Source organism: Nestor notabilis, unplaced genomic scaffold, assembly GCF_000696875.1.
Source record: "Nestor notabilis isolate BGI_N333 unplaced genomic scaffold, ASM69687v1 scaffold15444, whole genome shotgun sequence".
Taxonomy (NCBI): domain Eukaryota; kingdom Metazoa; phylum Chordata; class Aves; order Psittaciformes; family Psittacidae; genus Nestor; species Nestor notabilis.
Window position 1 is genome coordinate 25,970 of NW_009925280.1, and position 12,498 is coordinate 38,467.

General features: G+C 38.5%; 1 protein-coding gene across 1 annotated transcript; it reads right to left on the reverse strand.

Moving 5' to 3' along the window:
- Nucleotides 1-2,627: 2,627 nt before the first annotated feature.
- PSMA6 (proteasome (prosome, macropain) subunit, alpha type, 6) lies at nucleotides 2,628-10,140 on the reverse strand. Its single transcript, XM_010012986.1, has 6 exons — nucleotides 10,099-10,140; nucleotides 9,108-9,189; nucleotides 8,711-8,866; nucleotides 6,689-6,867; nucleotides 4,503-4,597; nucleotides 2,628-2,834 (listed from the first exon to the last, which is right to left on the reverse strand). Exons 2-6 carry the CDS (start codon nucleotides 9,121-9,123, stop codon nucleotides 2,777-2,779), a joined length of 504 nt encoding a protein of 167 aa, XP_010011288.1. The 5' UTR covers nucleotides 9,124-9,189; nucleotides 10,099-10,140; the 3' UTR covers nucleotides 2,628-2,776.
- Nucleotides 10,141-12,498: the final 2,358 nt, after the last annotated feature.

Here is a 12,498-nt window from a genome sequence, read left to right on the forward strand (position 1 = left end):
CTGCCTCCCTTAACATCTTTTGTTCCCAGGATGAACAGACGGACAGCTGCTGATGACCCACAGACTATTTATGTTAAGATTCCCTATTAAGCAGTTTCTGTCTATTAACACCTGCCCATTACTGCTTCTGGGGCAACCCTGGAGGGTGGGTAGGGCTGTTCATAAGAAATTCAGCTGCTTTTCACATACTCCATCAAACACTGATTACCTAAGCTGACTGCATGTACCTGGCATTTGCATCCTTACACTCTACACCTCAAATAATGAGCACTGGGAATGTAACGTGGACACAGTTACAAGGCTATGCAGAGCCAGCCCAAGTTTAGTACAGATTAACACTGAACTGGGTCTATATGCAAATAAGACTTGATTCTATTCCTGCTTAATTGCTTGTGCATTCACACTGTAACTGCACCTTCCAGAGTCTTCAGCACTGGCAAACAAACCATGAATACATGGAGTGAGCCCAAGTCTGGTATCACTTTTGATAAGCTCTACCCAAACCAGAAGCATGAGGATCACATCATACATACTCTTGTTTCTCTGCAAGTGCCAGGTTTGGAACAGCAGGTGATACCAGGCACAGTTCAACACCAGCCACGGCTGGTACAATAGGGTTGCAGGTGTTATCTGCTCCAGGGTGTGAGGAATGCGATCATATGTGTGTGTAATACACGGGGTTTTCCCATTAGGTCAGGTATCCCCATCTGCACAGCTGCCTTATCTTAAAACAACAAAACCCTTTGACTGGAAAAGGAAAAGCCCCATCATTAATATGAAAAGAAAACTGAATTTCCACTATAGGACAGTATACAAGCAAAAATGGCCTTTCCGTTGCTGCAATTTTAACTTTGCTTATTAAATCAGGATATAACATACCAAACTAATATACTGTAGACAGCTTATTTCATCATCTCTGAACACAAAATATGATGTTCTGTATTGCAAAAGTGTAAGGTATGAACAAACACCCATTGCTCTCAGAACCAGCACCTGAGTTATACAATCACATACAAGCTCCAGAATTTAGAATTAAAGGCATTGCAGGGTGTTTAGTTACTAAATACTATGCAAACGTGCTCTAGTCATACAGCTCCCTGATTGTCATCTTCCTTTTCATTTGTTTTGTTTGAGAAGTCATTAGTGAAGTTTCACACATATAATTAAAGCTGATCAAGAACAAAGTATCAGTGGACTATATTTTACAGCAGAGTAAATGATGACTTAAATCTACTAAAATTCCCTGTTGCTGTATGACTGCAGTATTAGGAAGAAAGATCCTAGGAAGTTTCAGCAGTCACCAACAGAGAGACCTTTCCAAATGTGCCATTAGTTCTGCCAACTGTTGCACAAAAGCACACAGAATTTGCAGATAACCAACCCAAAACCAGAAGCAAGGAAGGCTTCACCTTACCACCTATACTACACTATCTGATATGAGGGAAGCTCAAATTTGGAGGCACTAATGGAAATTCAGGAAGCTTTGTAAAGTCAACAGTTCACAATACATTTGAGTCTCCTCAACTCAGTTATCACATAAGGTTAGCATTATCTTTTATTAAAGCCACTGAATACAGAATTACATCTCCTTTACTCCAATGAACTTGAAAAATATACATTCAAGGGGCTTTAACTGTAAAGCAATAAAAAAAATAATCAAGTAATCCCAGTTTCTGATAACCTTCCCCAAAGGTCTCAAAAAAAAAGAAAATCAAAGAGAATTTTGAAGTAATTAAAACAAATATAGAAATAGCACGACAGGACTGAAGGTAAGGAGGTAGAAGTCCTACTAGCTTGGCATTCTTCCAAGATGACTCCCACGTCTACCCAACAGCTAAAAATGCCTACTAATCTTCCCTTTCTCCTCAGTACCTCGTTCCTCACAACTTCGTCTCCCTTTTGCTGCTTAGACTGAAACCTCTTGAGTTTCAGCAAAACAAAACTGCATTTTTTTTTCACCTTTACTCAGATTTTTGCAGTCTTCTCTTTTCTCCTAACCCAGAACTTTGAAGGGGCAAGGGGAGTTGCTTTCCAGGCACATTCGTGCTGATGGACTTTGTCTATCAGCCCCGTCCAGCCCCAACATCGTTTTGGCACTGCCCGAAGCCTCAAAACCAGGTAGGTGACAGGCAGCCAAAATTCGAAAGGATACTACATATACAATCCCTAAATAAATGTTAGCTTCAAAGCTCTTAATAGCTGATGTCTGATAAATTCGCTACCTGCACCCCAAATAAATCAGTTTAAAGGAATGCACTGGGAATCGAAGCTCAGGTTTTCTCCTTTAACTGTATCCACATACAGACTTGAGCAAATATTAAGAATCTTCTTAATTTCCCCACAGTTAAACCAGTAATGTTACAAGCCTTTCAGGATCAGGACAAGAAGAGAATACATGTCAATGTAAGAATTCTCAAGACACACACACACCACATAATCTGATATAAAACTTCACACTAGAAGCCAAATAGCTCAGATGAAAAATACAGTGTAGAGTATAGTATTTATCCTAAAATACAACTAAAAAGCAAGTAATCATCACAGAAACATTCGAAGTCATGAAGCATTTTGATAATTTCATAGAACCAAAAGTTAAAAAAAATTACATTAAAAGGAGACACTAAGTATTTCAAAAACCTCTGTTTTATTTGTACAGAGTAAAATACATCATATAGTGAACATGGTTTTCCACCCATAATCTAAAGCCATTAATAAGTGTTTTCGTTTCACCAAATATCCTGGCCAGAAGCACAGACAATGGAAATGGGAATGCTAATTAGTCCCTCTCTGCCAGAGCTACAAGGTGCACATCAATCTCTGCTTCTGTAAGGATCCTGAAAGAACAAAATGAAATCTTAAACAGCTTAAATGATTCTTCCCCGCGAGCTCCAATATTACAACCTAGTACCTACACAAGTAAGTTATACTCAGTGCATCTTTCAGCCCTTTAAAGACCCGCTATTAAGGCCACAGGCTGACATTCCAATTCTTTTTGAAAAATAAAGGAAGAATCAAAGGCACTAGAGAGCAAAGAGGTAACAAATGGTAAAAAACCAACATTCCTCATTCCTTATGACTAACATACCTGCAAGCTGGGACCTTGTGAGAAGAACGGCTATGGTAATTAGTATTATACTCCAAGGGGGGGACATATGTTTTCATAGCTTTCTCCCTCTACTTGTTACCCATCCTTTCTGAAAAGGACATAGACTGCTAAGTGAAGGTTGCCAGAAAGCTAGCACTTGACCCTTAAGCAGCAGTACGCATGCTTTCTCAAAAAAAAACAACCAAGAAACAAATATGCTATTCTGCTGTCTGAACACAACAAATGCAAAACCACCTGTCACCACCATGGCAACTTTAAACACATTAGGAAGCACTCAAAAGACTGCACCTGCAAGACCCAAAGCTTTGAAGCCTCTCTCCAGTTCCCACCTACCAAGTAGCTAGACTAAAGCAGCAGAGGACTTTTCTTCTCCACTTAGCTGTCCCTCTCAATTTTTAAAATATAATACACATTAAAAAATATAATAATAATAATAAACAAGAAGCTAAGGCAGAAATAACTGCACTCCTCTGCAGCAAGCCAGATTTACCTAAATTTTTGGCAAGACACACCTAGAAAGTCTTTCTGCATTAACAAAAAAGCCCAGAAATGTATCATCCCACATTTCATGCATACTCCTGCAGCTATACATTGTGTTGTGAGAAGGCTGTCAAGTACACTGTATCTGATATGAGGTATAGCCCTCAGCAGCAAGATTTCCAGGTGCCATCTTGATAGACTGACCAAGTAAGCTTGCTGCACTCAGATTCAGGCAGTAACAGGGGAGGGAGGAAACTGCAGGCATCGTGCTTCCATGCTAGGTGGGAATGCAGTGTACTCAGAAAGAAGAAGCTCAAGACAGTTTCATACCACTGCAGTGATTTTTAAACCCAGGATCTTTTAAACTTGACAAATAACTATAGCACTTCAAGTAATACAAATTCAGAATCTATTAACTATATACTGGAGATGTTAAAAACTGCTGCAGTTACAAGACAAGCAAGAGTCATTTAAAGATCCCATTTAGAAAAGGATTAAAAAAATTAAGGGACTTGCAAAATTTTCCCTATACAAAACAGACTTCACTGTGTTAGTTGTCATGACTATGATTTGGAAGTGGACTCCAAATACTAATACAAAGAAAAATTTTTATTCTTTTAAGCATGAAAAATCATCTATATCAGATGTAACTACATTTTAATTGTCACATAAAGCAATACTCTTTTAAGAAACAACACTTTTGTTGACATCCTTTAACCATGTCAAACGTTTTAAAGATGTGTTCTGTGTTGTTTGGTTTTTAACCTACACGTTTTGAAAAGTTACAAGAAAAATCCTCCAAAACGTCAGCTTCTGACATTTATCCCTTTTTTCTTGATTTACCATTACACAGAAGTTCAAACTAATTGCACGTAACTGAAGAAACACACCAAGTTTTATAACACTGATCACTTACCTGAATTTAGGATTTTCCACTGTAACTACACCAACTTCTATTTCTGAAGGTTTGAAATCAATGGATAGTACAGTAGACAGGCACGTTATTGCTGTCTGAAAAATGACAAAAGCCCCTATCATTAAACAGAAAGCACTAAGGTTTTGGGTTTTTTTAAATAGACATAGCATTAACAACTACCCTTCCTTCTAGTTTTTAAGTTATTTCCTTCCACCTTGAAACCTTAGCTGAAAAGTTTCAGATGGTCTCCCCTTGTTACATAAATACAGTCCCGCTCCAGTCCTCTCCCTAAAAAGCCCAATCTACAAAAAACAAAGGGACATGTCATTTTCGTTGCACAAAAACCCCACACAACAAAACCCAAATCTTCTGTCATGCAAAGAGTAAAAGCCCAGGTCCCAAAGAGAGAACACGTTTCATTAGTGGGAAATAAGACAGACATTAGCATTACAGTCCAAAATTACTCAAAGCACATGTCACTTGTGTAGCTTCCATTTTGGCGTTTTCTTCTGGTAACTAAAATTATGTTGGCTGTTTTTAAAAGCTGCATTTCATCATGGCTTAACTTATTTTTTGTTGCACCCTAATCATGACCTGTTTTAAAGGATGTTCTTTGTAACTTTGCTCATACTTAACCCTGCAGTAGGGTCATAATAAAGCTAAAGATGTATTCTTAAAATGATGATTGAGCACAAAAAGAAGTTCCATAAAACAGCTATCTAGTTAGATGCTTATAAAATCAGTTATTCTGACATGCTGGCATTTAATTCTGATCAGCAAAGCGTTAGTAAGTGTAGAACACCAGACAAGATGAAGTTTATTTTCAACATGATGATTATACATTGATTCTGCAATAATTCTACAAGACTATATAGACGTATTATCAGAAGATTGCTAAATTGTAAAAAAGCCCCACTAAACTAAAAAAAACCCAAACAGAATTCTTACCCTTGGAGCAGTACCTCTACTGCACCACAAGCTTTAAAAAAAAAGGCAGCTTGTGTGTGTGTGCAAAGAACACAACAAAAACGTGATTCTTTTTTCTGCTTGAGACTTGCTTCTCGCTGTCACTGCCAACTTTGACAGTAATAGTGTCTGATCTACATTCACAATCTCAGCACTTTTACAAAGACAACAAAAGGTAGAGAAGCCCATCCAGGATTTGACTGCCAGATTAATTACCAACCAGGCATTTGTGCCATACCATGGAGGTTGTATGCATTAAAAACAAGAATATGGAAAGACTGTTTCATCTATCTCCGACTGCTCAACAAGAGACATGCACAATATAATCAAGCAGTGATGGAAAAGTATACATTTAATGTGAAAAATATTTAGCCAGGATAAGAAAGGATCTCTGAAGTAATTGCAAATACATTATACACACTTAAACCTTATGAATTTATGCTGAAAACTTTCTGGTTAAATGGTACTTTCACAGTAATGTAGATTTCACAAATATTTAGTTGAAGGTCTAAATCTGCAGAGCACTCACAGGGATCTCAATACAATTCTCTGTTTAATCTTACAGAGGAATCAGTTGCTAGGTTGTTATTCTGTATTTCAACTGCTGATCTCGTGATGCAGGAAATAACATTATGAGAGAACAACAAGGCCTGGCAGGGGAAACAGGTAGGCCACGGAAAAGGACTGTTTAGACAGATTTCTACAGTATAAGTCAAAAATTAAGGATGATATATAAAATCAGTTAATTGGCCTATTTTATAAGTGAGATATTTTTTTAATGGGGCCTGAACAACACCAGCTGTTATGCTTACTGTGAGAACTGTTATGTTTACTAAACTGACAGACAAGCGCTACCGCTACTACAAGCATTTCCTGTTTGAAATGCTTTCTAATGCGATGACTGTTTTAAGTGCTACTAGATGGAAATCGCACTGGTATCCCCAGAATCAAGCACTGTAGTAACCAACCACCAGCTACAGTGGAAGTGCTACAATTATAGATTCTGCTTCAGCTAACGTAAAGCAGATTTGACGACCATTCAAATATCTGCAAAACCTTCAAAAGATTTTCTGGTTAGAGTAGCTATATTTGCTCTGGCAGCAATACAGAACTGTAGGAAAACAGGAAATGCCTAACCGCATTCCTCTACATCAAAAGCCTACATACAGCATATTCATTAAACATACTTAACAGATATTTATTTCCTTCTGCTGGCCTACCTCTACTGTTTGTTCATAAGTCCAATCAAATTTCTTCTTTACTTTCTTTTCAAGGAAACTGGTTGACTCTGTCTGTTTAACTCCTGCAGCTGTGGCCTTAAATCCACAGTAGTAACCTGCTGGATCACACTTGTATACCTGAGGGCCGTGTTCTTCATCGATACCAATCAAAATCATACCTTGAAGAGAAAATACGTTAAATTATTTCTCTCCCCAATTTTAGCAATTTCATTAAGCTGAAGAACAGACTACATATTCCCCTCCTGTGAAAATCGTGCATGCACGGCAGTACATTTTTGGGAACCAATCCCATACTTAGAGCTGTGATTTCCTCTTTATCTCCAATTTGCCATTTCTTACCATCATCTTCTTACCAGCTGTGCAACTTCATTTAGCGCAAACTACACTTCTCTTATTACCAAAGAAGGCTCCTCATTAAATGCAGGAACAGTTTTGCCATGTGTGTAGAGAACCACAAAGTCCAGAAGTACAAAAATTTAACCCCAATACAAAGTTAACCCAGCCACAGTTCACATCCTGCTTACTATACTACACTTTTTAGAAGTGTAAACAATAGTTCTATTAACATGTGCCTTCTAACAGAAAGCAACTTTACAAATATGTTGAAACTAAGGGAAATATTAAAAGATCAGCTTTAGATTTCTTGATTGCCATCCCGAGAAGCGCTGCATTACATCCCGTTTCCTCTCTTCTTTAAAGGGGAAAAAAAAAAAATACAGAAAAACAGCGGAATGTGGAAATAAAAGAATTTAAAACTGAGCCTTTGAAGACCATCTGATTAAGTGCTTTAAGTTGAATGTGAAGAACTGGCCACATCACTGAAATGCATCTGTGTTCACCCACACTTCTAGATTTACAGTTGTATAGTCTCAATATGCACGTTAAAAATAACTCAAAAGTAAAACAACAATAAAAAAAATCCCGTAACAGAATCAAAGTTTTAAATTATTTTTGCTTTACACTTGTGAAACTTTTAACTAGTAGTTACAGCTGATAAGCTTCTGAGCAGCTCATTACTACAACAGAAAAACAATTTCCCAGCATCTTTTCAAAAAACCTTAAGGAAAGTTAAGAAAAAGCCAATTTTAGTCATCTATTTAAAAAACCCAAAAAACAAACAACACACACCACCAAAAATCATTTTCCAGTAGTATGAAGGCACGGGGAAATGCCATGGGAAGAAAGAAACAATCATTCCTGAACATTACAAACATAGGAAAATTGCCCCATCATGGAAACCGTGGTGTGACCATGACCGTTACTTCTGTAGTGAGAAGTGCTGGTGCCTACCATGATTACAAGAAGTGATTCATCAATTCTGAAACTATTCCACTTCGCCGGGGGGGAAAAAAAAAAACAACAAAACCCCACCAAGCAAACAAAAAGAAACCCAGATAGAATGTTAAATGAAAATGTAATTGAGGAAGCACTAGGTCTTTTAGCTCAGTTCCTGGACAGCCTAAAAGTACAGTTATAACTTGCTGACAGCCAAATGTAGGACAAAAAACAAGTCAGAAACAACCTCAGAAAACACAGTTGACCAGGAATACCTACAAAAACCAGCTTTGCACACATCTGCTTAATATAAGCTGCATCTGCTGTTATTAAACCAGATGGATGCAGAAATGCTTGCGTGTGAAATGTTTTTAAGCATTTCTCTACATTACATATATCATGGTTAAGAGCAAAAGTTATGCAGATTTTTGTCCTATACATGCAGAAAACCTGCACAAGCACAGCCCCAGAAGCCAAGGTGAAATCAGATCGCACATTTTAAAGATGCTAAATCATTTACTCCAATTCAAATGCTGATTCAATGGCAAAATCATGGTTCTGATTCAAGACTTCCAACACTGCTCTCTCATTTGGCTGTTTGTCCCTCCTACTTCTTCAGTTACATCTGTATCTTGCACAATTTGAAAATGGGTGAGAATGCCTTATCCTTTAAGTTGCAAGCTTAGACAAGAAACAGAAAAGATTAATTTCATACACTATACTTACAGCAACCAAGAGGCCTCATTTCAGCATTTTGCGTATAGACCTGAGAAATATCTGCAATCCTTTTACACAGCATATCCACAGGGATGTCATAGCCATACTTGTACTTCCAGTTAGCAGCCTCATAGCGAGCTCTCTGAACCTGAGATCTGCTGTCAGCTAGACAGAAAGAACCAGTATTAATTTCACTGAACATGTACCATGTTTATTCCTAGCATTGCTTGAGAATGCAGATTCCAGGGTCAATCTTAAGTCATCTTTACATACACACATCAGAACTAGATAAGTTTTCCAAAACCAGACAGAGTGGAACAAATCTCCTAGAGCACTTATTTGTTTTACGTGATGCAAAGTTGGCAAACTACACGCTTCAGATACTTAAAGATAGTGAAATAAATACCTGTCATTCCTGTCATCACACAGCCAATGTTTTCAGTAATTCTGAATAAATGAGTCACAGTGTTGGAATCCAGTAACTTGTCCTAAAATTGAAACAGAAATAATCTAATAGAAAACACTGTCCTTTGAGTGAAAAAAAAACCAAACCAACCAGCCCTAAAAAACAGACTTGGAATGCTCTGGTATCTACACAAGAGCCCAAAAACATGAACTAACAGCTAAAAATTGTATTTCAGGCCCACCACTACTTACTGCTGTAGGCATGAAAAGAAGAAACAGGAGAATAGGGAAGATAAAGCTGGGCATCTTCGTCGGGGGGTGGGGTTTATTCCTTCCTCTCTCTATTTCCTGTAATTACTGTATTATATTTTACTTTTATTTTTCAATTATTAAACTATTCTTACCTCAACCCATGAGTTTTTACATTTTTTTACCAATTCTCTCCATCCCACTGGGGGCTGGGGAGGGGATGAGGGTGAGTGAGTAGCTGTGTGGTACTTGGTTGCTAGCTGGGCTTAAACCATGACAGCTCTTACTGCATGCTGTCCTTTAAATACAAGGTTTTCCCCACTTTGTCAACCCCACATCACCACTCTGCTGAAACACTCATGAAATAGTTCTACATGCTATTGGTACAACATTGTCCGAGTGGGAATTCAAGAAATCATGAAACTGATTATGGACCTTACAGCCCTTACAAGCCAGAGAAATGTATGCATGCTAATGCACAGCAGGACCAACTTCGTGTTTTAGCTTCATCCCTCCTACAACTATAGAGAAAACCAGTACTACAGTTCTTAGTAAAGAAACATACAGTTGAGAACTAAATGGAGCTAGAACTTGTAATAAACAGAATGACGGTAAGATAATCAATCCAAGCAGCAATATAGGTCAATGCTAATAAATATCATATCAGAGTCTTATCCCCTGCACCTTTTTTCTCATCTCCTTCCAGTCCACCCCACACCCAAAACCAGACTACTTACAGGTACTTTCTTCTGTGTTACAATTACTGCAGAATCTTTCCCACGAACAGCTACAGATGTAAGTCCACCTTGGTTTATGGCCTTAAAAGCATATTCTAGAAAAATATGTAAATGTTAATAAAAACCAGTGTTAGAGATACCAGAACAATTAAGTCTGACACCTCCCCCAACACAGAAATCTCACCAAGTTCTGGCTTCTTTAATACTTTTGCAACACTTGGTGTCTTTAAGGTCATTAGTAAAATGCACATAAGTTTCTGATGGGAATTAAAGTCATTGACTCTCTTCACAAACCCACTACCACTGCTTCTTTCAAGTATTTCTAATAGTATGCCTTTTTGTTCAGTTGGAATGCTTAAGAGCAACAGAATTTGTTTTAACACAAAGAGGTGGTTTTGCACTTGACCAAAATGGTCCAAGTTTAACCTACAGTAAACCCTCACAGAAGATTTTTCACATGCAGAAGTTGAGTAATTCAAGCATTATTACCACTGCAAGGATATAACTTTCTTTAGCAGATTCTAACTGATACAGATGAAAACTGAAATGATGGACCAGGCAAAGAAGATGGGTTTTAACCTTACTATCACATTTTCTGACTGAACATTCAAACCCTGCAATGTTTTTGTTCACTTTTTAAAATGAAACCTATGCATATGCCAAGTAAACAGCATTATTTAGATAAATATAATGGATTACGATTTACTTGATATGATCCATAAAATAAATTTCCCTTGATTAATGGTTTCCAAAGCTTCAGGAACAACAACTTTATAAATTGTTTATCTAGCAATATATGACAAACATGCAAACTTCCTACTGTCTGTTTAGGAGAGGCAAGTTTCAGGCTGTAGCTAAATGTAGCTGAATTTTCTCTTAGCTATGTGAATGAAACTTGAATTTAGAATATGTCTAGCAGCACAGCAAATTCCTAAAACTACCGCCTATAATAACAGAGGCAAGAAACTCGTCTGTTTTAAAAGTTGCACTCGGATCTATGGAAGAAGCTGCACAACAGAAAAGGAATAATCTGAAAATTACAACCAACTCTTGCATTACCAGGGTCTTGATGTTCAATCTGCTGAGTCAGTGCTGTGGAAGAGCTGACTACCATGTATTTATGGCACTGTATTTATTACTTTCAGGCATCAGAGCATTTGCTGGTTACCCAAACGTGCCATAAGGAATGTTCTCCCTTCTCTCTGCTGGATGCACAGCTCTGCTCACCTTTTCACTTGCCTTCCCCAGGATGACCAGTGCTGGCCTGCAGCAAAGCACAGAACCCAGCGAGACATGAACTAGCACTGCCCACAGACTAGTCATGTTTGAAGCCCTAGGCCAGGGCTCTGAAACACTTTCTTATTTACAGATACCTGTGTACAGATAACTGAAGGAAGGGTGTGAAGAAGACGGCCAGAGCCAGGCTCTTTTCAGTGGTGCCCAGTGACAGGACCAGAGGCAATGGGCACAAACTGAAATGCGGCAGGGTCCATCTGAACATGAGGAAACACTTTTTTACTGTGAGGGTGGCCAAGCACTGGCACAAGTTGCCCAGGAAGCTTGTGGAGTCTCCCTCCTTGGGAGACTCAAAAGCTGTCTGGAGGTGGTCCTGGGCAACCAGCTCTAAGTGGCCCTGCTTGAGCAGGGGTTTGGACCAGATGGTCCCCAGAGTTCCCTTCCAACCTCAACCATTCTGTGGGACCAGGAATAGGTGCCCTCACAAATTGGTTTTGCTCACAAGTACTGACAACCAGGCTTGCTCAATTGCAGTCCCCTCTTGTGCCATTCCTAGCTATCATTTGCATTGCTCAGTTCTCAAAGAGACAAGTCAAAAAGCGAAGTGGCTCTTAAAGTATAACCAATGCAAATGGCTAGTGGTGTTTTAAGTCTGTTTTCTGCTATTTAAGTATTTCAGTAGCACTGCACATGTTCTTTCTGAGAAGAGCCATCCCTTACTGTTCCTGGAAAACATCACAACAGCCACAAATTTGACCATAATTATTTTCTTCACCTACCAAAATTCCACTTAGATGAAACATCACATTTGAAGACAGGAACTAATAGGTGGCAAGATACCACTGATGCTCTGAGGGATTTTAACAACAGCAATGAGAAATATATATGAAATAACTGATACTTTTCTAATATATCTATGTAGTGATAGGACACTGTATCAGTGTAGTGATAGGGGTAATGGGTTCAAACTTAAACAGGGGAAGTTTAGGTTAGATATAAGGAAGAAGTTCTTCACGGTGAGGGTGGTGAGGCACTGGAATGGGTTGCCCAAGGAAGTTGTGAATGCTCCATCCCTGGTGGTGTTCAAGGCCAGGTTGGACAGAGCCTTGGGGGACATGGTTTAGTGTAAGTTATCCCTCCACATGGCAGGGAGGTTGGAACTAGATGATC